Source organism: Amia ocellicauda, chromosome 23 (assembly GCF_036373705.1).
Source record: "Amia ocellicauda isolate fAmiCal2 chromosome 23, fAmiCal2.hap1, whole genome shotgun sequence".
NCBI classification, from domain to species: Eukaryota; Metazoa; Chordata; class Actinopteri; order Amiiformes; family Amiidae; genus Amia; species Amia ocellicauda.
In genome coordinates this window covers 8,871,472-8,892,643 of record NC_089872.1, presented here as the reverse complement: position 1 = coordinate 8,892,643, position 21,172 = coordinate 8,871,472, and the positions used below count along the sequence as shown (strand labels likewise).

Sequence of the window (21,172 nt, the reverse complement as noted above, 5' to 3'; positions counted from 1 at the left end):
TGTGGGGAGAGAGACGCAGAGGTGGGTGTGCCCTCAATGCAACTGTCTGTTTTAGTATTACAGGTTTCACATCACCCAGGCTCTGTTTCATCACCTATATCTAGAATAAAGGGAACAATGGTGTCATTCGCCAGCAGGGGAGTTATCCAAGTGTCAGTCTGGGCTGCAGCTCTTGTGCATGGTCTAGTTTTGACTCATACTGAACCATTCACACAAAGAGTACCTCTGATTCGTTCACTGCATGTTCAGTAACAACAGCATGGACTGTTTCTCTACCTCCATTGTTGGCCTCCCAGAAACACATTTTAGCGCCGTTGTATTTGGCTCCGCTCTACGTCAACGTATTTTTAAATATCTATTTTTTTCAGTCTTATAGGCTATCGTTTAATATATCAATTAACGGAAAAATAATACATAAAAAAAATCTTTAGCAACGATTATAGCTACCGTTTTACACAACGACTTAGTAACACGAGTAAAATGTGCCTTAGCTCGCAGGCTTGGTCATTCCACTAGGCCCCGTATATTTACATTCAATAAAACGCTTTTTAACCTTTGTTTTGTATTATAACCTTCGAAAAATTACATGAAGCAATAACAGTAACACATTATACAATTCTTATTATAGTTTTAACTGCATTGTACCTGAAAAGGGAATGATTTTGAACAACCATCCCGCTACACCGGACGTTAACTGTCCGAGTTACTTCATCTATAATGCGCAGCGCAGTATATCCCCTCCAGGACGATCTTCAGACTGTAATAATCGAGTGTAGATAAACATTTGATCCTAGGCATTATAATCGATCTTTACACAAAACTTCTGTATAGAAACTGCTTTGTAATATGCATTTCTATCTCACCTCTTTCACAGAGCGCCCCCCTGTGTCCTTTCTGCTTACTACATCCACCTGCACATTGTCCTGCTCTAATCCGCTGGCGCTGCAGCTCCTTCTCCAGATGTTTTGCAGGGCGCTGCACACAGAGAGCTCGCTAGCCTGCCATGTTTTCACTGCAGCCTCCAGTGTGAGTTCACTGTCTCTCTCGCCTTTTAGCCAATATTCCCAGGATACATTGGTCGTGTATCATAGATTCCTTCAGTTGCTCAAAGTTGCTCATCTGTGTCTTTATCTTCAAGTCTGAAGAAGATTCAAAAGCCTCTCCTAGCTTTTGAGCACGCGTATCTTTCGTACGTTTCACTCTTTTTAGGTGTGCAGTCATCTTCAAAGAGCTTCAACACAGTGTCCACATCATTGTTCTTCTCCCCCTCCTCAAAAGTAATTATATTGCACACTTGTATGGCTTTCGAGCAGCCACTCCCAAAAGCTCCCTCACGTTTTCCTGGCTTATCGGAGCACCAGCCGCCGTGAAGTGGAGAAGAAAGAGTTGTCTGAAAACTCGCCAGTTTTCAGCCACATTGCAGAAAAGATGGGAATTTGTATTATACAACTGCATACTGCACTATCATAACACACACTAGTTTAGCCAGCTGTCTTTCCGACAGCTTCTGCACATCATGACATATACCACGGTGGCCATGAGCATCCAGACCTTTTGAATGCTCATTCTCCAGGCCCAGCTTTTGAATCCGCTGGGCTTCCATGGCCAAGGCTTGCTGGGGTGAGGTGAGCTCTCCTGGCAGCTGCCTGAGGATCATCACAAGACACAGCGAGGGTTTAGGACATGGCAGGCAATGGCAACGCTCAATAGCAAACCATAGACACCACTTAAGACATCTATTACCACACTACTGCGTCACATCTCCATATGAATAGTGCGCGATAAGTTGAAAATCTTTTAACCCACCTAAAAAATAAGCTGTGAGGAAGAAGAAAACTAAATCATGGTAGTATATATTTCCACTCTTTATAGACCAGATGTGGAAATGTAAGTGTATATCACTTACCACTTTAGGATAGAGAATTGGTAGTAAAAGTAAAGGCAAGTGGAAACAACAGACTCTGCAGCTGTGATTGACAGCAGTAGTGTAGGCTTCCTCCAGAAGAGACAAACAGGAATGAGAGATAGTAATGTTTCTAGGCTATATGATGCATTGTACCCTGTCACTATACAGGCATTAGATTCGAATTTCTGTCAGAGATGAAACAGTGCCCTCTGCTGTAATAAAATAATAATCATTATCACAGCAGGCTAGTAAATCTTGTGCTTTAAGAACATAAGAACATAAGTTTGCAAACGAGAGGAGGCCATTCAACCCATTGTGCTCGTTTGGTGTCCATTAATAACTAAGTGATCCAACGATCCTATCCAGTCTGATTTTGAATGTTCCCAAATTGTCTCTTCAGCCACATCGCTGGGGAGTTTGTTCAGATTGTGACGCCTCTCTATGTGAAGAAGTGTCTCCTGTTTTCTGTCTTGAATGCCTTGAAGCCCAATTTCCATTTGTGTCCCCCAGTCTGTGTGTTTGCAACAGCATGCTACTGTAATCTTTGTACATTTCACTAAAGAGGGTGCTCAAGTGTACAAACAATGCACAAATACCAGAATTTAAACGAAAAGTTGGGGAAACAAAAGTAGTCAAGTAAAAATGTTCAAATAATGGATGGCATGATGGTGGTTGAAGGCTGCAAAAAGAGTGATGTTGTTCTGATTCCTCGTTGAACAATAATAATAATCGTGTTTGCACTTTGAGGACAGGGTGTTAATAGTGTTGAGTTTGTGATATTGAATGGCAGTGCTTTCTACAAGAACACATGAGGTGTCATTAAGGTTGTGCTTAATGAAGAGAAGGAGTCAAATAAGAGTTGAATTCGCTTTGCTTTACCTGGGGTGAACGACTTTAGGCGAGTCAACAACAACCCCCCCCCAACTACAAAATATCAGACAAGCAAACAGCTGCTCATCCAAAAACAATCTGTAGTCCTGTATCTTGTTTTTCTGTATCTCTGAATAATTTTTTCTGTCATTTTATTAGCACCAGAAACCCCAAAACAATTACAGTAAAATGACCCTAGATTGAGACATATCCTCAATGAATGCATTTGATACATTGATGCATCCTAGTCAGTGCTGGGGCCCCCAGTCTGTGGGCAAATACCCAGTGTTGCATTTTGTGTGATTGAGGCCCTCAAAATGTGTGAAGAGTTTTGCAAATGAGGAGCGTTTAAAATATGTTCATCCTTTTGGAGATAGCAGTTTAGAACAATGTATTTTGAAGAGAATGGCACTGGAGAAACGGCCTCCATTTGGCCTCATGGTGGTAGTGTGAAGACTTAGCAGTTTTGTGGGCGACCTGCAAATGCCCCACAATTACTCCATTCCATGGTCAACTTTTCAGTTAAGGGTTTGTGGTTTTAACAGGGGAAACAACTAAATAAATGAATAAATCAAGTAAAGGATTCATGGATTGGATACACAACATTATAAACCATAGTTTATGTTGTGCATTTATGAAGGTTTTACAAATTCACAAAGCACCACTGAAACACATCTGTTCTTTAAAAAAAGAAAGGTTTATTGACTTACAACAAGAAAAAATAAATACATCTGAATAAATATTTACATTTAGTTTTATATTTACATTTTAAACAAAGTACCACAAATCTTCAAAACCCCTGGAACTTCAGGAAATGGACTCAATTCTCTTTCTAAATCTAAAACAGTAAAATATTTTTTTACTTCTCTCTCCTTCGGTATAAAATTCCAATACTCTTCTTCACATTTTTAAACACAGCATCTTTCCACACAGGCAGTACACTTGGATTGGGAGTATGCCATGATATTGGACTTTAAAATAAACCCATTCAGTTTATTCAGTGGGGATGTGGAGTCTACAATAAAATGCAATGGTATAAATATATAGTTTTTTAAAATTGAGATTTCAGTCTTTCAAATAAAAATACTAATACAAACACAAGATAGGGTTCAGAGTCTTTTCAAGTTTTTCTTGCTCCGGCTGCTGCCTGCCAGAAGTCCAGTTTGAGAGCCTTGTCCTTTGTGGCCAGTGGTGCACGTGGCATTGCTGTGGTATTCACACAAACACCTGGTGCAGAAGTCAAAGCTGCAGCTGACCCGGGTACAGGTGGCCCTTTCGAGGTAGGAATCGTATTTGGCAGGGGACCCACAGTGTGTGCAATGTCTCAGGGCTTCGTGCTGTTTTAACACATTGGCGGCCTGTCCAGGAAAAAACATACAATTGGTTAGGAGATGATGTAAAATTGAAAACGATGAGTAGTCAATCAAGGCAGACTGGACTTGTGTCACCATAAGGGGTTAGGAAGCTCTAGTACTGATCAGCTACACACATTTAGGTTTTTTCAGTGATTTTATACTAGTTTCCTTTCCTCCATTGTATAAATGCATTCATTTTCCAGTCAGTCGACTTTAGGAAGTCCTATCTTTCAGGAACCCACCCTTACATAACCCAATGACATAACACTCCCCAGTACTACGATGCAAAACAAGACCTCACCTCCTGGAAGTCTTTGTGCCGACTCCTCCAGGACCTGCTCGGTTTGCATTCCTTCGGGGAAGATCGCTTCGATGGCTTTGGTACAGGGGTGGAAGCCAGGCCTTGGATGCAGGACAATACGACTCTAGAAAGGGCAAAATCCCGTGTGGCATGTACCTCTGTGGGTCTTGCAGCCTGAAAAGAAAGATAGGAGAGAGAGATTTAGACACTAACCCAGACAGCTGCTTAATATCTATAATTTTCATAATTAAATCCATTGCCAACAATCAAATGCTTGTAGGCTCAAATCCACAACATACTCAAGTTGTTTTAAATTAAATCATAAATAGATATGTAGGGAACAGGAATCCTAAACAAGCCATAGATCAGTATTTTATCTTAAGTTGCTGAAGGGATGATATTGCTCTGTGAAGGTACATTTTAAACATTAGAAATCCATAAAAACAGGAATTGGGAAACCCTACATTACAGCCATTCTAAACTAACGTCAACTTCCTTACCTGGAGCCTCTCTTCAGCAGCTGTACACATCTGGACCGCCCACTTATCCTCACAGATGACTCTTCGCCAGGTTTTACTAACTTTCTGACAGCTGTTGATTAAAGTGGAGGAAAATTAATATGCATGAATACAGCTCTGACTATGGCTTAGTTGCCAGTAAGTAAATCTTAAACTCTTTAGTGACAGTCATGCACTGGTGGGGGAGAAACTCACTTGATCAAATCCACATCTCCGAGAAAGCGGAGGATCCTGGTCAGAATGTGCCTCATGTTCCTCTCCATTAGCTCTTGGAGGAGATCCACGTGTTCGAGGCCCATCTTCCTACCCACCACGTTCTGGAGCCCGAAATCCTCTGCGATCTTCCCAACCACCGTCCAGTCAAACTTCTGGGTCCTGCTGTAGCTTTTCCTCAGCTCCTTGCAGACAGTGTGCTCAAACTGCAGCAGGGGGAGCCGCAACTCAGAAGGACTGGCATCACACGGCATCTCGGACGGTGGCACAGGCTTCCCCTCATCGTCCGCTGTCCCCGAGCCGTGTTCCTCTTGATCGATCTGGCTGTTGTAAAGAGACAGATAGCCGCTGTCCTCTTGAAGAGCTCCGGTACTCAAAATGGAGTCATTCCCATACTCCACACTGTCTAAAAGCCTGGAGGCAAAGAAGTCTTTTTGGTTCTCTTTGTTATGGACGCTGCCAAAATTGTCTTCCCGTTGCTCCACAGCCGGGGGTGTCAGCTCTGGGGAAGCTAGGCATTCAAAAGAAATATTGGCTTCGTTCTTCAGGGGAGATTTCCTCTCATAAGAGCTGGCTTTGCTGTAGTCTCCATCACCCTTGTCACCTTTAAAAGCAGCAGAGAGCTTCTGCTGGGGGTTAAATGGACACTTCATCTTGTGCTTTCCAGCCTTCTCAAGTCAGTAAAACGGATCTGCAAAAAGCAAGTTAAAAAAAGCCAAAACGGATTAATGTTTAGAACTCGATCTATTGGGCTTCATAAGCAATGACATCGTTTTCTAAGTTTTATTTAGTGGAACCAATGCATTCGATTATTTCCAGCAGGATCGGTTTAAATTTTGATCCCACTTATTGCGACAAAAGCAAAGTCTTGAAAATAATGGTCTTTTATTTCATCATTTACAATCCAAAGTGCATTTTGCAAAAAACCTGAGGACCAGTATAAATAAATAAAAAAGTGATATTGTACTGCACAATAAACATCTAAATACTAAGTGCAACCTGGAAAAACAATACAAACATATATGACATGAAATATCACAGTGATCACACCCAACAGCAGTTTACTACAACTTTGCCAGGTCCTTGCAACACATTTCTCATTTCACAAACATGGTTCAGTCTGTTGGCGCTATACAGTGACGCAACAAATGACACTACCACATCTCCAAAATGTTCCCCTACATTATTAAAAAATGAAAAATCTGGATCTTATTTAAAAATGGTGCAATAGAAGAACTTATTTTTGGCAGGTATTCCCCCCCATCCCAACACCGACCCCCCCACCCGAAACAAAATGTGGCGGCTACAGTATGCAAATATAAGACAAGGAACTTCAATTTGCGCCCATCGTTTCTGCCGCTTTAAACCCACATATGGGGAGCGTAGGCCCAGTACAGTGATATTCACTTTCAAGTCCCGTTACAAACATGTTTAAATATAACCATTTAATTCATTCCTCATTTAAAACGAGCAGATTGCGAAATGGGGGTTAGCTCAAACTTGCTGCACAAAAACTCGTACAGGGTTTCTCCACTTTTTCATGTCATCTACCCGACTGATAATCCTAAAATGAATGATCAAACCCGATTCTAATTAAAAAGTCAGTTTAGTTCAATTTTAAATAACGATGGTGTTCTTGAACATGTGTCATAGAGGTAGGAGGTCAGACGGGCCTCCGGTTTGAACCCTGCATTTGCGCGCGTAGCAGAAATGCTCAGTCGATTGCTTGGGCGTTAGATCAGAGCTTTTAAATAAAGCAATATTGACGAGATTAAATACTTTGTAATTCATTCACAATTTGAGATCTTTTACAAATAAGTAAGGTAGCAACACAATACAAAAATATTACATAGTACACATTCCTCTGTAATAAAGCGATCTGCTTACTATTATAAAAAACAAACAGAAAAACAATGACGTCGTGACACACAATGCAGAGATAAAGAACGACTTACTTTTCCTTATGCTTCCTTATTTATAAAAACGTGATGTGAGCTTCCAGCTTCCTTTGGTTCGCCTTGAAGCTGCAGCGCTGTGTGAATCTGACTTACAGCCTCTGAGGGCAACATAAAAAGCGCCAGGCAGAAACCTGTTTGAATTCCGTATCCAAAAGACAGCGGCCAATCACAGCGCAGCGGATACTTTAAAGCGTTGAAAGGGCCAATGGCGGACCGACACTCGCCGGGGGGGAGGGGCAATTTCTCGAATCGCGCCTGACGAAAGCACGCCGGTGCATTGTGGGATTTTACCGGAGTTTGTCTAAAACTGACTGAAAAAGCAGCTTCCGGTTTGCAAAAGTCGGCATCACAGGCTGAGTTCTTGTAGCGCAGTTTTGCGCAGATCTGCAGAATTCCACTGACCCCATTGGTGGAGCAGAACTGCGGAAAAATGCGCAACACGAACACAATGCACGAAACTGTTTCACTGCATAATCTGTATTGATCAGTTTTCAAAATTGATTTACGTTGAGTAGCTCTTTAATACTACACCAGGTTTGACATGATAACTTATGACAGTGCATCCATCAAATGTAATTTGTAATGTAATATATACACTCACCTAAAGGATTATTAGGAACACCATACTAATACTGTGTTTGACCCCCTTTCGCCTTCAGAACTGCCTTAATTCTACGTGGCATTGATTCAACAAGGTGCTGAAAGCATTCTTTAGAAATGTTGGCCCATATTGATAGGATAGCATCTTGCAGTTGATGGAGATTTGTGGGATGCACATCCAGGGCACGAAGCTCCTGTTCCACCACATCCCAAAGATGCTCTATTGGGTTGAGATCTGGTGACTGTGGGGGCCAGTTTAGTACAGTGAACTCATTGTCATGTTCAAGAAACCAATTTGAAATGATTCGACCTTTGTGACATGGTGCATTATCCTGCTGGAAGTAGCCATCAGAGGATGGGTACATGGTGGTCATAAAGGGATGGATATGATCAGAAACAATGCTCAGGTAGGCCGTGGCATTTAAACGATGCCCAATTGGCACTAAGGGGCCTAAAGTGTGCCAAGAAAACATCCCCCACACCATTACACCACCACCACCAGCCTGCACAGTGGTAACAAGGCATGATGGATCCATGTTCTCATTCTGTTTACGCCAAATTCTGACTCTACCATCTGAATGTCTCAACAGAAATCGAGACTCATCAGACCAGGCAACATTTTTCCAGTCTTCAACTGTCCAATTTTGGTGAGCTTGTGCAAATTGTAGCCTCTTTTTCCTATTTGTAGTGGAGATGAGTGGTACCCGGTGGGGTCTTCTGCTGTTGTAGCCCATCCGCCTCAAGGTTGTATGTGTTGTGGCTTCACAAATGCTTTGCTGCATACCTTGGTTGTAACGAGTGGTTATTTCAGTCAAAGTTGCTCTTCTATCAGCTTGAATCAGTCGGCCCATTCTCCTCTGACCTCTAGCATCAACAAGGCATTTTCGCCCACAGGACTGCCGCATACTGGATGTTTTTCCCTTTTCACAGCATTCTTTGTAAACCCTAGAAATGGTTGTGCGTGAAAATCCCAGTAACTGAGCAGATTGTGAAATACTCAGACCGGCACCTTTTGGCACCAACAACCATGCCACGCTCAAAATGGCTTAAATCACCTTTCTTTCCCATTCAGACATTCAGTTTGGAGTTCAGGAGATTGTCTTGACCAGGACCACACCCCTAAATGCATTGAAGCAACTGCCATGTGATTGGTTGGTTAGATAATTGCATTAATGAGAAATTGAACAGGTGTTCCTAATAATCCTTTAGGTGAGTGTATATATATATATTTTGTATTTTGTATAAATAGTATTGTTAGTCTTAAATGAATAATAAACCACCACACGATTTCATTAAATGTGAAAGATGAGAGTAAATCAACCTAATATCATGAACAGAATGAAATGGTACAATATTCTTTATTTTATTTCCAAAAAGCTTTATTTTGCAGCACATTCAAAATTAGAGCTCTGTCAGCTGGTTTTCCTCCAGAATATCTAGCAGAGATTCCTGCTCCGAGAATTCTTGCAATGTCTGAATCATTTCGTCAAGTAGTCCTTCTCCCAATATGAACCCCCTGATGTCATACAGAGATTTCCCAATCCGATGGTCAGTGACCCTGTCCTGGGGAAAATTGTATGTTCTGATCTTCTCCGATCTTCCTTTGGTTCCAATCTGACAAAATATAAGCACATTATTTTGTTCCTAACCTGAAAAAAATGATTTTCTACTGAATGAATGTCAGGAACAGGAGAAAAACATATCTGGTACGACATGTTCAGTGTACCTGTTTTTGCAAATGTACCATTAAGAAAACAGTTCTAATAATCACTTTATTGATATATCAATTCAAATCAATTACTTTTATTTGGTATAGCACCTTTCACAGATTTAAAACACACAACAATTTCAGTACAGTCTCTATGGCCATAAGACGCAATATAGTCATCAGGAGAGAAAAAAACAACCTATAGCAGGTCTGATTGAGTTGGGGCATATTCTGATTACCTGAATTTTGCGTGCATTGTAGCGTTTGCTGGTTGCTTCCTCAAGCTTCATACTGTAGAGTTTAGCCCGCAATACTTGCATTGCCTTTTCCTTGTTCTTCAGTTGAGATCTCTCCTGCTGGCACTCAGAAACCACGCCTGCAATTTACACAACACAATCGGTACAAACATCCAGGGTGACTTACAATTGTTACAATAGATCACATTATGTTTACATACAATTACCCATTTATACAACCAGGTTAAAAGTACCTTGCTCATGGGTACTACTTTATGATTCAGGAATGCACCTTCCTTGTAACCTAATGGTTGACAATTGTTGGTTAGAGCAATTATTATTTGTATCACTATATCCAAATCAGTTGTGCTTACCCGTGGGGATATGCACAATCCTAACCGCACTGTCTGTCGTGTTGACATGTTGACCTCCTGCTCCACTGGCCCTCTTCGTTTCAATCCGCAAGTCCTTCGCATTAATCGTGAAGTTGATCTAAAAGAAGTCCAACACACATACTGAAAGGTGCTATGACCAGGGTTGGTGACCACGCATATAGTACACTTTTAAAGCCTGCCACAACTGTCTTCTCACGTGACTTACTTCTGTTGGCTGGGGCAGAACCGCTACCGTCATCGTGCTGGTGTGAGTCCGTCCTTGCTTTTCAGTTTTGGGCACTCTCTGCACACGATGCACCCCTCCCTCGAATTTCAGACGCTTATAGCAATGAGTGCCACTAACACTGGCTGTCGCGTGTCGTAATCCACCTACACAGAAAGAGAGAAACCAAATGAGATACTTCAGCATTCCTCCCTTATTCATTAATTTGGCTTATGCACATACATACACTAAGAGACCTAAGGCAACATAAAAACGGTATTCATATTTCACAGTTTTTCATGTTCCTTTTAAATGAGTTGACCGTTGCAAGGACTAACCTATTTCGCTTGGAAAGTACTCCAGTGTTTCGAATCCCCAGCCCTGGAATGCGGCATAGTTCTGGTACATGTCAAATATCTCGGCCGTGAACAGCATAGCCTCCTGTCCCCCAACTCCGGCCGTCAGCTCCAAGACAAGGTCGCTTTCGTCCACTTCTTCTTCGTGAACCAACTGTGACAGAATCTGAACATGACAAAGGCCAACACAGATTTACATTCAAGCTTTTACCTAAACACAAGCACAACAGCCCGATAAGAGAATTCAGATAAAAACAGCAGTGGCAAATATATTTTCCCTCAGATGGTAACAGTTTTCCAAGACAAGTAAAATTGTAAGTATCCGGCCACAAGTCTGTCTTTAGGATGGGGGGGGAGGCACTACAGAATGTCTAGAACATCTATTTGACGGCTTTTACTGCAGAAAAACTGATATAAAGCAGCCGACCCATGTGGCAAGTGCTCTGAGCAAACATATAGGTTAACAGGCTCTGTTTAAATCATCACCTGTATTAAAGACTGGGAAATGGTTTCTGTTAAGTGTACAATTATTTCAATTAACCAATTAAGAGCAATTAAAGCAGATAATCTCAGGCCCTTGAGGATCTCATTGGAAGAACGCCAGAATAAAGTACTCTTGTGTGGGACGAGTGGGACCTTGGCAGCCCAAGGAACAGAGACCGAACTGAGAAGTGGACTCAAGAGTTCAACTGGCAGCCACCTCCATTTGTGCATGCTAAGGGATACATATTTCCTTAAAATGGATTTTTCGATCATCTTCTCTTAAGGCTAACTTGATAGCCCGTATTTTTTGGAGATGTGCTTGACCTCTTGTTCCCTAGCCACTGACCAATATATTCCCCAGGGTTACCGTTTGTGCTCGTTTATGTCTTTTGCAACCCTGCAGCATGCACGCATAAACACACAGAAAGCATAAGAAATACAATCTGGGGATTCCCAAATCTGAGATGTCATTTAGTCGTCTTGCTCTCTTGCCATCTTCTACCTTTTGCTTCAGGTCTCGTATTGTCTCCATGCAGGCACTTCGTTCACTCTCAGCAAGTTCCCTGATGTCAGCATCATCATCTGAAATACATAAAAAAAACAAGACCTTGTGGAAGAATGCCCACAATATGGACATCTGTCTGACACCCTTTGGTTTTGGGCTTATGTGAAATATAATGCAGTGTCAAATTCACATGCTCTGTATAGTATCTGCTACAACAGCACTATTTAGTGGTCACCACAAGCTAAACAGTGAACTCACCTTTCAACAACACTTCAGTGTCTTTCATCTCATTCTCTTTCAATCTCAGCTTTTCAACATCAGCTATTAATGTTGCCAGACTGGTCATTCTCCTCCGGGACTCTTTCAGGTGCTCCACCCCATCCATGCGTCCTTTATTGGTGTGGCTGCTTTTCAGAGAGTCCCTGTATTGGGCCTCCAGTCTTCCCAGGTAATCCTGCAGCGACTTCTTTGTGAACAGTTCCTCGGCTGACAGCAGGCTGGTACTCAGGACAGGTGAGGAAAGGTGTAGGGCTCTTCCTCCTTGGAGGTGACCCAGTGTCCTTTGAAACGTCCTTTCTCCACGTAGAGTGGCTCTAGCACTGCAGCACCGGCGAGGAAGTGTCCTGGCCATGTCTCTGTATGGTGTCCAGCAGTGCACTTTCCCTGTGCGGCTCACTGTCCTGCACAGGAGTGTCACACTGCGGAGCGACATCGTCCTTGCAGATCTGCATAAAACTTACTTAATTTAATGAAACTTAATTTGCTGGGCTGTTCCAGTCGGTCTATGTTAAGAAAATGCTCCGAAAGTAAAAGAGAAATGCAATTTTCGACCAGGGTGCTGCCATGTTGTGTTGGCTACCTAACGCATGCGCAATGAGTACAGTGGCTACCGTATAACACGTAAGTAAAGAGCATTTGATTTTCTACACCGCTGTGACGTGTATCAAATGGATACAATCGGATATTGTGATACAGGTATTGTTTTTTAATGAAAGTTGCACTTGGAGATCGCGTTTCACGGAAGACACACGGAGGCAATCTGATAATCAGTGCTTGTTACTGGAAACAATAACCATCAGCATTTACAACACTTCATTTGATGAGGTTTGCAATGCAACTGAGCATAATTTGTGCATTGGTGACACATCTTCCACTGTAGTTTTCTTATGCAACCCCTTCTTTTTCAATCTTAATGCTCTATGGATTACCAAAACCGCAACAAAGCAAAGCAGAATATGAATTTTGAGGCCTTTGTACTTGGTGTACTGCACTGCTGTAGAAAAAAACAAGCAGTCCTAGTTTGCCTTGTAATTGTAATTGTAAATACCAGATTACTATATAATCTTGAGGCATAAACACTTCAGGCAAAATAAGGGAAATTTAAAATATTTCTAAACCGGAAAACAATGTTCAGATTATACTATGAATAGTGAGACATACAAATTATAATACAATGATACATCTGAACAACAAATGGGAATTCTCCTATTTGTACCCAGTATGTTACACACCTCTGTGTAAAGTCAAGCAAAATAATTACAATGTAGTGAAGGCCTTATCAATAGAAGAACCTTTTAAAATGAAAGATTTGATTGAAACAAATCTCCTTTTTATTATTTAATTCTCATTTGTCCATATAGGTATACTATATTATACCATTAAGTCATATAGCTTCGTTAATTAATATGGTTTCCAGTTTGGGTGTTTATGTAGGTTTTACATGCTAAGAATAAATTAATAAAATAATAGCAGGGAGGGAACAAAAATAACATTCATAAACTGAAAAACAAAATGTTTGCTTTCATGGTGAAACTAAACAACTGGATTAATACCAGGCCTGTTCAGACACTGTTTGTGAACCACAAGTGGAAAATCACATGCTTCCAAAGAGATATTAAAAAGGGCACATGCTATTCTCGCTTCTGGGAGATAAGTAGTCATAGACAATTCACTACACAAAGTGTGTGTGGGGGGGTGCTATAAAACCCTTCAGCCCAGCTTTGTGAACCTCATCCCATATACATTTGCCAATGGCTTGGATCTGAACATCAATTGACATCAAGTTAAAACCAAGAAGACAGGTTTGAGACATTTGTTTCGGTTTTTCGTTTATTGACGCAGAGAAAAGAAATGGCATCTCAATTCGGAACTGTTGTTTTTCTAGTCAAACTAACTAAAGATACAAAGATGCTTTGAAAAAAGTAGCAAAATATATCATTTTAAAAATACCTCATATATAAAATGTTTTCCATTGACCAGTTGCTGAAAGCCTGGAGACAGAGAGAGTTGGAACATGATCAAATTAACATGGTAGAGAGAAGAAACAAAAGAATCTATAGAAAAACAAGACTAGAAGTTCAACTGATCTTTTTAACCAGACCAGCTCCCGCAGTTTGCTGCATCTTACTTGAATATTTACAAAGAGCAACACGAGGTGTCACACTCCAGCGCCTGAAGGAAAAAGGGACATTTATTTATTTAACGTAAGCTCTCAAATTACACAATAAATCTAACTATTTGGTCAAATGGACACTTTCTCCCCCCTTCCCCCAAGGTCAAAATCTTCAATTCACAGTTCAAAACCGACAAGTTTGAAATCTGGACAGAAGTGTTGACTTAATAATTAGAGAAGAAAAGTAACTGTGGAATGAGAGGCAGAAGGCCATAGTCCTTCACACAGTGAGACAGCCTCTATCGAAGGGTGTCCGCCTGGATCGCATCAACCAACTCTGCCTAGAAACGCCGACAGTCTTTGTACAACAAGGTATGCGATACAACAAGGGATTACTTCAAGCCAGCAAATATTTCACAAACATATAGTTTTGTCCATTCATTTCCATTCCCTTCACAGCGGATCAGAAAATCCAACAGACCCCAAAGGGAAGACTGGTTTCAAAAATCCCTGAATGGTTATGAATCACAAGGAAGACTGAAGGCTTTCTTAAGATTACTAGTGGAAAAAACAAAACAGACAAGGTCTTTTCTTTATGTCGTTTTTTTAAAAAATGTATTTGAATGTTCTTACATATTGGTGTTGAAGGAATAGGCACCATATGTCACATTGCTCCACAATTACCCCCAAAAAACAAAAGTTATGCATTTCTTTAGACTAAAAATGGAAATGGCATGGAAAATATATATATATACGTATACATATATATACACACACACACAAGTTTATGGGTATGAATGAAGTTCCAGATGTTACATTGTACATTGAAATTCAGACTTCTTCCATCAAACTAATATTATGGCCTTTTAAAAAAAAAAAAAAATGTAGTCCAGATCTGAGCTTTGAAAAATTGTAGGCAAGAGGTATGGGTGTAAGTGTGTGGCAAGGGATAGCGGGCCGACAACATATGAATACTAAAACAAACCATTCACATGAAAAACAAAAACAACATTGCTGATGAACATTTATCTGCATTTTGAACAGTCTAATAGAAATCTCCCGATGATCAATGACATTCTTCAAAGCCAAAAATGTGAATACTTCCACATCTTTAAAAAACAAACAAAAGAAAAAAAAAAAAAAAAAGTCTGATTGGCTTCTAAAAACGACCAACCCATTTAACTGGATTGCTACTATTCAGTTTTCGACTTCTTGCTGTCGTTTCCATTTTTCTCCACCGGGGTCTCATCAGGCTTGCGTTTCTTGTTGGCCTCGGCTTGGCTGGAGGAAGACGGGTGGGCAGAAAAGGTGATGATGATGCAGGTCATGTTGTCACAGCCTGTGCCATCGCCCGAGGTGTCTGGAGCCAGGCAGTGGTCCAGCAGCTGCCACGAGAGACGGAGAGCACAATCACACAAGGTATCCAGTCGACACAGTACATGAGGACATCAGAGACGGGCAACAATATCTATTCAAATGTTCCCATTTTTAAAAAGGTGGCTCTTTAAATGTGGACTACCCACCTCTTCAACAATAGATGACAGGGGTTGAGGATCCCTGCCCTCGCTTGCCTTCATTCTCTCGCTGACAAAGTCTATTACTTCCTGGCTGCTCATGACATTCCTGCAGAAAATGGGAAAGAAAACATCAGTAGGAGGACAATAAGGCTTCAATGCATGTTTTCCAATATCCAATTCCCACCAGACATGCTCTGGCTGAAGAAGACATCTGACCAGTTGGTGGACAAGTAGGCTGGTTTGCTGGAGCTCTGCATGGATACATTTGCCTACAAAGATTTGGATCAACTAATGAAGCAACTAAACAGTATAGCCTTGGTTAATATCTTAACTCCGTAACTCAGATTGCTATTGGACGGATCTGGTCCGATTGTGTCCCCTGAACCCTTACCAGATTCCATCGCAGGCAATGACCATGAAATCATGCTCTTCGTTCAGAGTGAGGACTTTGACGTCCGGCAGTGCCGAGATCATCTGCTCCTCGGGAGGCAGGGTCTTGTTCCTTTTGTAGAAGTGATCACCTAAGACAACACAGCATCACAATGAACTTTTCAAATAGGTCACCATTGCAACATTGAGCTTTGCGGCAATGAGAGGGTGGCCGCCGATCGCACTGGGAATATTCAGTCTTAGCTTAGAGACTTATGAGAGGCATCGACCGCATCAAACCAGAGGAGCTTTTCCAGATCAGCAGGGACACACGCACCCGGGGACAAAAATGGAAATTGGGCTTCAAGGCATTCAAAATGGAAAACAGGAGACACTTCTTCACACAGAGAGGCGTCACAATCTGGAACAAACTCCCCAGTGATGTGGTTGAAGTGACAATTTGGGAACATTAAAAAAAATAGACTGGATAGGATCCTTGGATCACTCAGTTATTAATGGACACCAAACAAGCACTGCCTTCAAGTTCTGGAATTGGATTACAGAGTTACAGAACTAGGACGGGGATCGACTAGAATGAAATGACCCCGGCTCTGGTGCAAAGGAAACATGGTTACCGATGGCTCTGGAGAGGTTGAGCCCCCCGTTGACCCGTCCATCCAGGGTGACTTTGCCACCCGCGTTCTTTATCCTGACCAACTCCACCTCGTCCTCCGGCTTGTGGTCGTAGGACATGTCGATGGCTTTTCCCCTCTCGGACACCACACAGCGCGAGTCGCCAGCGTTGGCCACGATCAGCTGCTTTCCTCGGATCAGGGCCACCACTGCTGTGGTCCCGCTGTCTGAGCCAGGCTATCAAGACCACGGGGAGAGAAGAGAGACCGTACTAAACACCTGGACAAAAACAAAAACTACCCTGCGCTTACACTAATCAGGAACTAGGAAAAAAAGACAGTCCTAGTTGGAAAACTGGGTTCAGATCCTGTACCTCTTCTTTCCCGTCCATTCCAGGAAGGCACATATCCTCATCTTCCGCATCGCTGTCCTCTTCATCTTCGTCTGCACTGCTGTATTCACCTTCCTCTTCCTCGCTGCCATCCTTGAGGGGTAAGAAAATGATCAATGTCCCACTTGCTTGCTTTTCCCCTACGCAAAGATCATGGACAGGGTTGAATTCTCCAGGAGGACGGGCTCAGAAGTCTGGCTTTTGTAAGGAGAAACCTCGACATCAATGCATTTAAGGCTTCAGATTAGATGTTGAAAGACATAAATAGAAATTTGACTGGGATGTGGTCTGTAATAATTAAACTATAAAATACTGAATCAATTTGAGCTTAAAGCAGTATTGCAACACCATCTCCTCCATGACTGCTTTAAATACCGGCACATATTTTGAATTGGAAAAATGTTCAGGAACAACTGCTTTGCACCATATGATATTAATTGCAATTAAAACAAAACTGTTTACTACATATTAACTACATATTGAGGGGGGATTTTTTTTTTTTTTTCCCAAAATGTTACGGAGACTAAATTAGTGGAAGGGGGATGTTTTTGTCAAGAAAAACCTTGCATCTGTCGATCACTAAAATTAAAAGTGTCACAATTTGTGGCTATCTTGCACATACCAGATGGAAAGCTGCTATAAAGCACTGGGTTTGGCTTTAGGCAGATGGGCAAAAGCTTTCTAAGCTCAATCCTTAAAAACACAGATACACCAGCAAGGCTGACGCTACCGTTCACTCACCTCCTCCTCCTCCTCCTCCTCCTCCTCCTCTTCCTCTTCGCTCTCCTCCTCTTCTTCATCTTCCGCCTCTTCCGACTCGTCACTGTCCTCGAAGAACTTGGACCTGGTGGTGTTGAACCGTGGCGGCTGGGCTGCCGAGGAGGAGCAGGAAGGCCCGGCGTCCCCCGTGGTAGAAGACACCCCCTCCGCCGTGGGTTTGTCTGCCGAGCTGGTCCGAGACCCGCTGTCTGCCTCGCCGGCGCTCCGGCTGGCCCTCGCCTCCGAGCTGGAACTCTTCCCGGCCGGTGCTTTGGACTTCCCGTTTTTGTCCCCAGTCTCTGCCTCGGTGCTCTCCGCCTCCCCGTTAATGTCTTTGTCTGAATGTGCTTTCTGCCCCTCCTCCAGCTCGGCCTGCTTCTTGGAGGCCTGACAGTGTTTCTTGGCGTTTTTGACGGAGTTCAGGTTCTGGCCGTAGCGAACGAGCAGCTCCTCGATGGTCATGGTGGCCTCCTCGTGCAAAAGGGCAGCCTCCTCATTATCCACTTGTTAGGGGGAGAGAAAAGAAACGGGCGACCCATGAGTAACAGGATAGGTTAGTGCCACTTCAAACTTAATGGTCAAAGTTGCCTTCTGGGAAATGCTGTATGTTGCACTACTTGCATTTCATTCTTGATAGAGAGCTTGCTTTAAAAACTATATATAAAGAAGACAATGGATATAGCAGCTAAAAGGGGTGTAAAAACTGTCTACCTCACAGACAGTGAATTAATTAACTGTTATATTCATGAAAATACAAGTATTTTGCAGCAACAATGACTTAAGCACAAATGCAAGCTTTGCTTCCATTCACCTGCTGAGTAGAGGTCTGGCAAGCACCCAGCCACTCCTGCAGACAACTCAGAAATAGGAACATTGTACAGAAGTAGTGACAAACTCATTATCTGACACCAGTATCGTGGAAATATCAATTTGGATTTTTGACCACCCATTGCCAGTAAGCGCTGGTGGTGATAGAGAGAGAAAATGTCAACATAGCATCTTACCATCATCTTCGTCCGCCACTTTCTCTTTCACATCATCCTCCCGAGTGCGCCCTGAAATCTGAGTCAGCTCTTTTATCACTTCATCCACCGTCATCCTGCTGTCGATGGCCAGGAACGCATCTTCCAGAGCCTAGAATTCAAAGCACTGGCTATTACAGCTGTATTAGCCACAGATATTTTCACATAGATTTTTGTCCATGTTTTAAGATGCAATATGTGCTTGCTATTGTTTGACAGATCTCAACTCGTATTCATGTCTGCATATTTTACATACATGTCAGTCATTTTGCACAATCAGCAGTTGGGAGACCCCACTGTAAATGAAGGTGGTTTGTTTAAATCCACACTTACCTTTTGCAATTTGCCATCTTTGTACGCCTTTTGTTCCTTTATGATGTCAGGGAGGTATTTGGAACAGTATAGCGCGACCTCCTCACCTTTAAAATCAGACACACACAATCAGACTTATTAAAATCAAAGACCATTATTTGGTTCTTGCTAAATAGGACTGATATTTTGGTCATAAAAATAAAAAAACTAGGATACATTATTTCAAAGTGTATGATCACAAACAGTATGTTAATGACTTGTCTTTTGTTGCCTTCAGTGGATTAAGAATGATTTTAATCAGAATTGTTCCGTTTTTTCTGTGGGTAAAACAAACCTGCTCTTTTTAAAGGATGCACAAAAGCATTGTGGGTAGAAAATAATCTGCCATCTATTTATCAGATGTCATATACACATGGAAATATTATTTTTTGTGTCAGTCTATTCATAATAATTTGCATTTAGAAGAAAGATGGGTGGAGCAAAGCAACAAACAAAAACAGCAATGTGATATGTGATGGAAGAAACCATAAACCAATGATACCTCCATGTCCATCATAAACTGCAAACATGGCCGTTTCTTCATCCAGTTCTGGAATACAGTTGTGAGCATCCTACAATAAAAAAAAATCAAAATACAAGATCGTGCTTTAAATCAATAAACGCCAGTCAGGATACATTCATTTGGTTGCTCATTTCAAATTCAAATTAAGTTCCATGCACCTTGGAAACTAAGGCATTTCAGTTGCCATTAACTTTTTCAATCAAAGAAACAAAAAAGAATAAGCAAACATTTATTTTCAGAGATCCCAGAAAGACTAGGCTATATTTCTCCTCCCTTCCCCTCAAATGTTGAAAGACATTTATGAAATATTGTGAAACAGTCTTATTTTTCAAACCCATTCGCAGGATGTTGTCCCATCTAACAGTATTAAGCGTTACCACACATTACTATTGAACATTTATATTTGTCACAAGAGCAAACAAATTTCCCTGACGCTCTTAGGGATCTCAGACTGTTTCTAACTCTTACATAAGTTCATGACATATTTTAACAGTTCCTACACCTAATGGTTTCATAATTGTTCCTTAATGCACAGCAAGCCTTAAAAACTGTAATGAGCAAATATCACCTTTTCCTCTGAGGTCATCACTATAAATTTTGGCACTGAGTTTATATGAAGCAGAATACTGGTAGGAAAAGGATGGCCTTTGGCACATGCTATTTAAAAAGTTTTGAAGCTGCCAATACCAAAATACCAGTAGAGAAATACGAAAAACGTCCAATCCATCTTAAAAGACAGAGTTTATAATACTGGAGAGGTCACAATTTGATGCAAGTTTTTAAAACCCTGAAAACTACTCAAGAGGTGAACCACCATGAGATCACAGTGAGAATTACAATACAAGATCAATCCGTTGCATTTAGTAGTACAACACAAGATGATGGCAGCAATTTCCTGATGTACCGCATCTACTGACCCTACAATGTACACTGCCCATGCGTCTGGAAGACACATTCCTGAACAGCGAGCAACGAGCCGTTTCTAGCACATGATCCTCGATTGCTCACTTCGCCATTTAAAGATCACGATCAGCGGCACAGATGGTCTCACCTCCATGGACACTCGCCAGCCTTGCATTGCTGCAAATCCGTAGCTCATATTGTTGTTCCCTCCATCGGCGGAGGATTTCACGGTGTTGGGCTGCGACAAGTAAGCCCCCATGATGTGGAAAGGAAGCTGGCGCCTAGAGATCCTGCGAGACACCGACCGGCTACTGACAAAACACAACGAGTCCAACGTTTTGGCCGTAAAAACAAAAACCAAAAACAGTAAGCGTAACTACGGATCTTAATCGGACATCTGAATGACTTCCAATTGCATTAGTTTCATTTAGCGATAAATGACACAGGTGGGTGCAGTGGAATCGTTTAGTTGCTGTGCATGTGATCGGAATCAATGAATGGGACGCTTCCCAGGCCGGCGAGCAAACAAGCCGAAGGAGACGTGTTTTATCCTACAGCACAAGCCGCGTCTTCTCCTTTTAAATCACAGAAAATAAAGGAAAATGCCCACACGTGTAGCACAGACCATTATCAACAACCTCCACAAGCGCACCAGAGGAGGGAGACAGGAAGCGGAAGCGGGGTTGAAAGAAACGCGCATGCGCCT

General features: G+C 41.9%; 4 protein-coding genes across 5 annotated transcripts in view; all 4 read right to left on the bottom strand.

The window, feature by feature from the left end:
- LOC136718780 (serine/threonine-protein kinase pim-3) overlaps nucleotides 1–776 on the bottom strand; it is a 36,529-nt gene extending 35,753 nt beyond the window's left edge. For both annotated transcript variants that reach the window (XR_010805316.1, XM_066696518.1), the window contains exon 1: nucleotides 646–776. The gene's annotated coding sequence lies outside the window, so the exon portion shown is untranslated. The remainder of the gene's footprint in view (nucleotides 1–645) is intronic.
- Nucleotides 777–3,454: 2,678 nt separating this feature from the next.
- fbxo5 (F-box protein 5) lies at nucleotides 3,455–7,277 on the bottom strand. The gene is made up of 5 exons (XM_066696957.1): nucleotides 7,119–7,277; nucleotides 5,146–5,854; nucleotides 4,933–5,023; nucleotides 4,433–4,606; nucleotides 3,455–4,134 (listed from the first exon to the last, which is right to left on the bottom strand). The coding sequence occupies exons 2-5, from the start codon at nucleotides 5,814–5,816 to the stop codon at nucleotides 3,886–3,888; spliced, it is 1,185 nt and encodes a 394-aa protein (XP_066553054.1). The 5' UTR covers nucleotides 5,817–5,854; nucleotides 7,119–7,277; the 3' UTR covers nucleotides 3,455–3,885.
- Nucleotides 7,278–9,060: 1,783 nt separating this feature from the next.
- On the bottom strand, nucleotides 9,061–12,471 carry mtrf1l (mitochondrial translational release factor 1-like). The gene is made up of 7 exons (XM_066697181.1): nucleotides 11,865–12,471; nucleotides 11,604–11,683; nucleotides 10,601–10,784; nucleotides 10,266–10,429; nucleotides 10,040–10,157; nucleotides 9,669–9,805; nucleotides 9,061–9,335 (listed from the first exon to the last, which is right to left on the bottom strand). Exons 1-7 carry the CDS (start codon nucleotides 12,316–12,318, stop codon nucleotides 9,123–9,125), a joined length of 1,350 nt encoding a protein of 449 aa, XP_066553278.1. The 5' UTR covers nucleotides 12,319–12,471; the 3' UTR covers nucleotides 9,061–9,122.
- Nucleotides 12,472–14,058: 1,587 nt separating this feature from the next.
- On the bottom strand, nucleotides 14,059–21,145 carry ppm1g (protein phosphatase, Mg2+/Mn2+ dependent, 1G). The gene is made up of 10 exons (XM_066697180.1): nucleotides 20,615–21,145; nucleotides 19,543–19,612; nucleotides 19,023–19,108; nucleotides 18,672–18,801; nucleotides 17,650–18,170; nucleotides 16,891–17,001; nucleotides 16,520–16,754; nucleotides 15,907–16,036; nucleotides 15,522–15,621; nucleotides 14,059–15,383 (listed from the first exon to the last, which is right to left on the bottom strand). Exons 1-10 carry the CDS (start codon nucleotides 20,723–20,725, stop codon nucleotides 15,192–15,194), a joined length of 1,686 nt encoding a protein of 561 aa, XP_066553277.1. The 5' UTR covers nucleotides 20,726–21,145; the 3' UTR covers nucleotides 14,059–15,191.
- Between the last annotated feature and the right edge of the window lie 27 nt (nucleotides 21,146–21,172).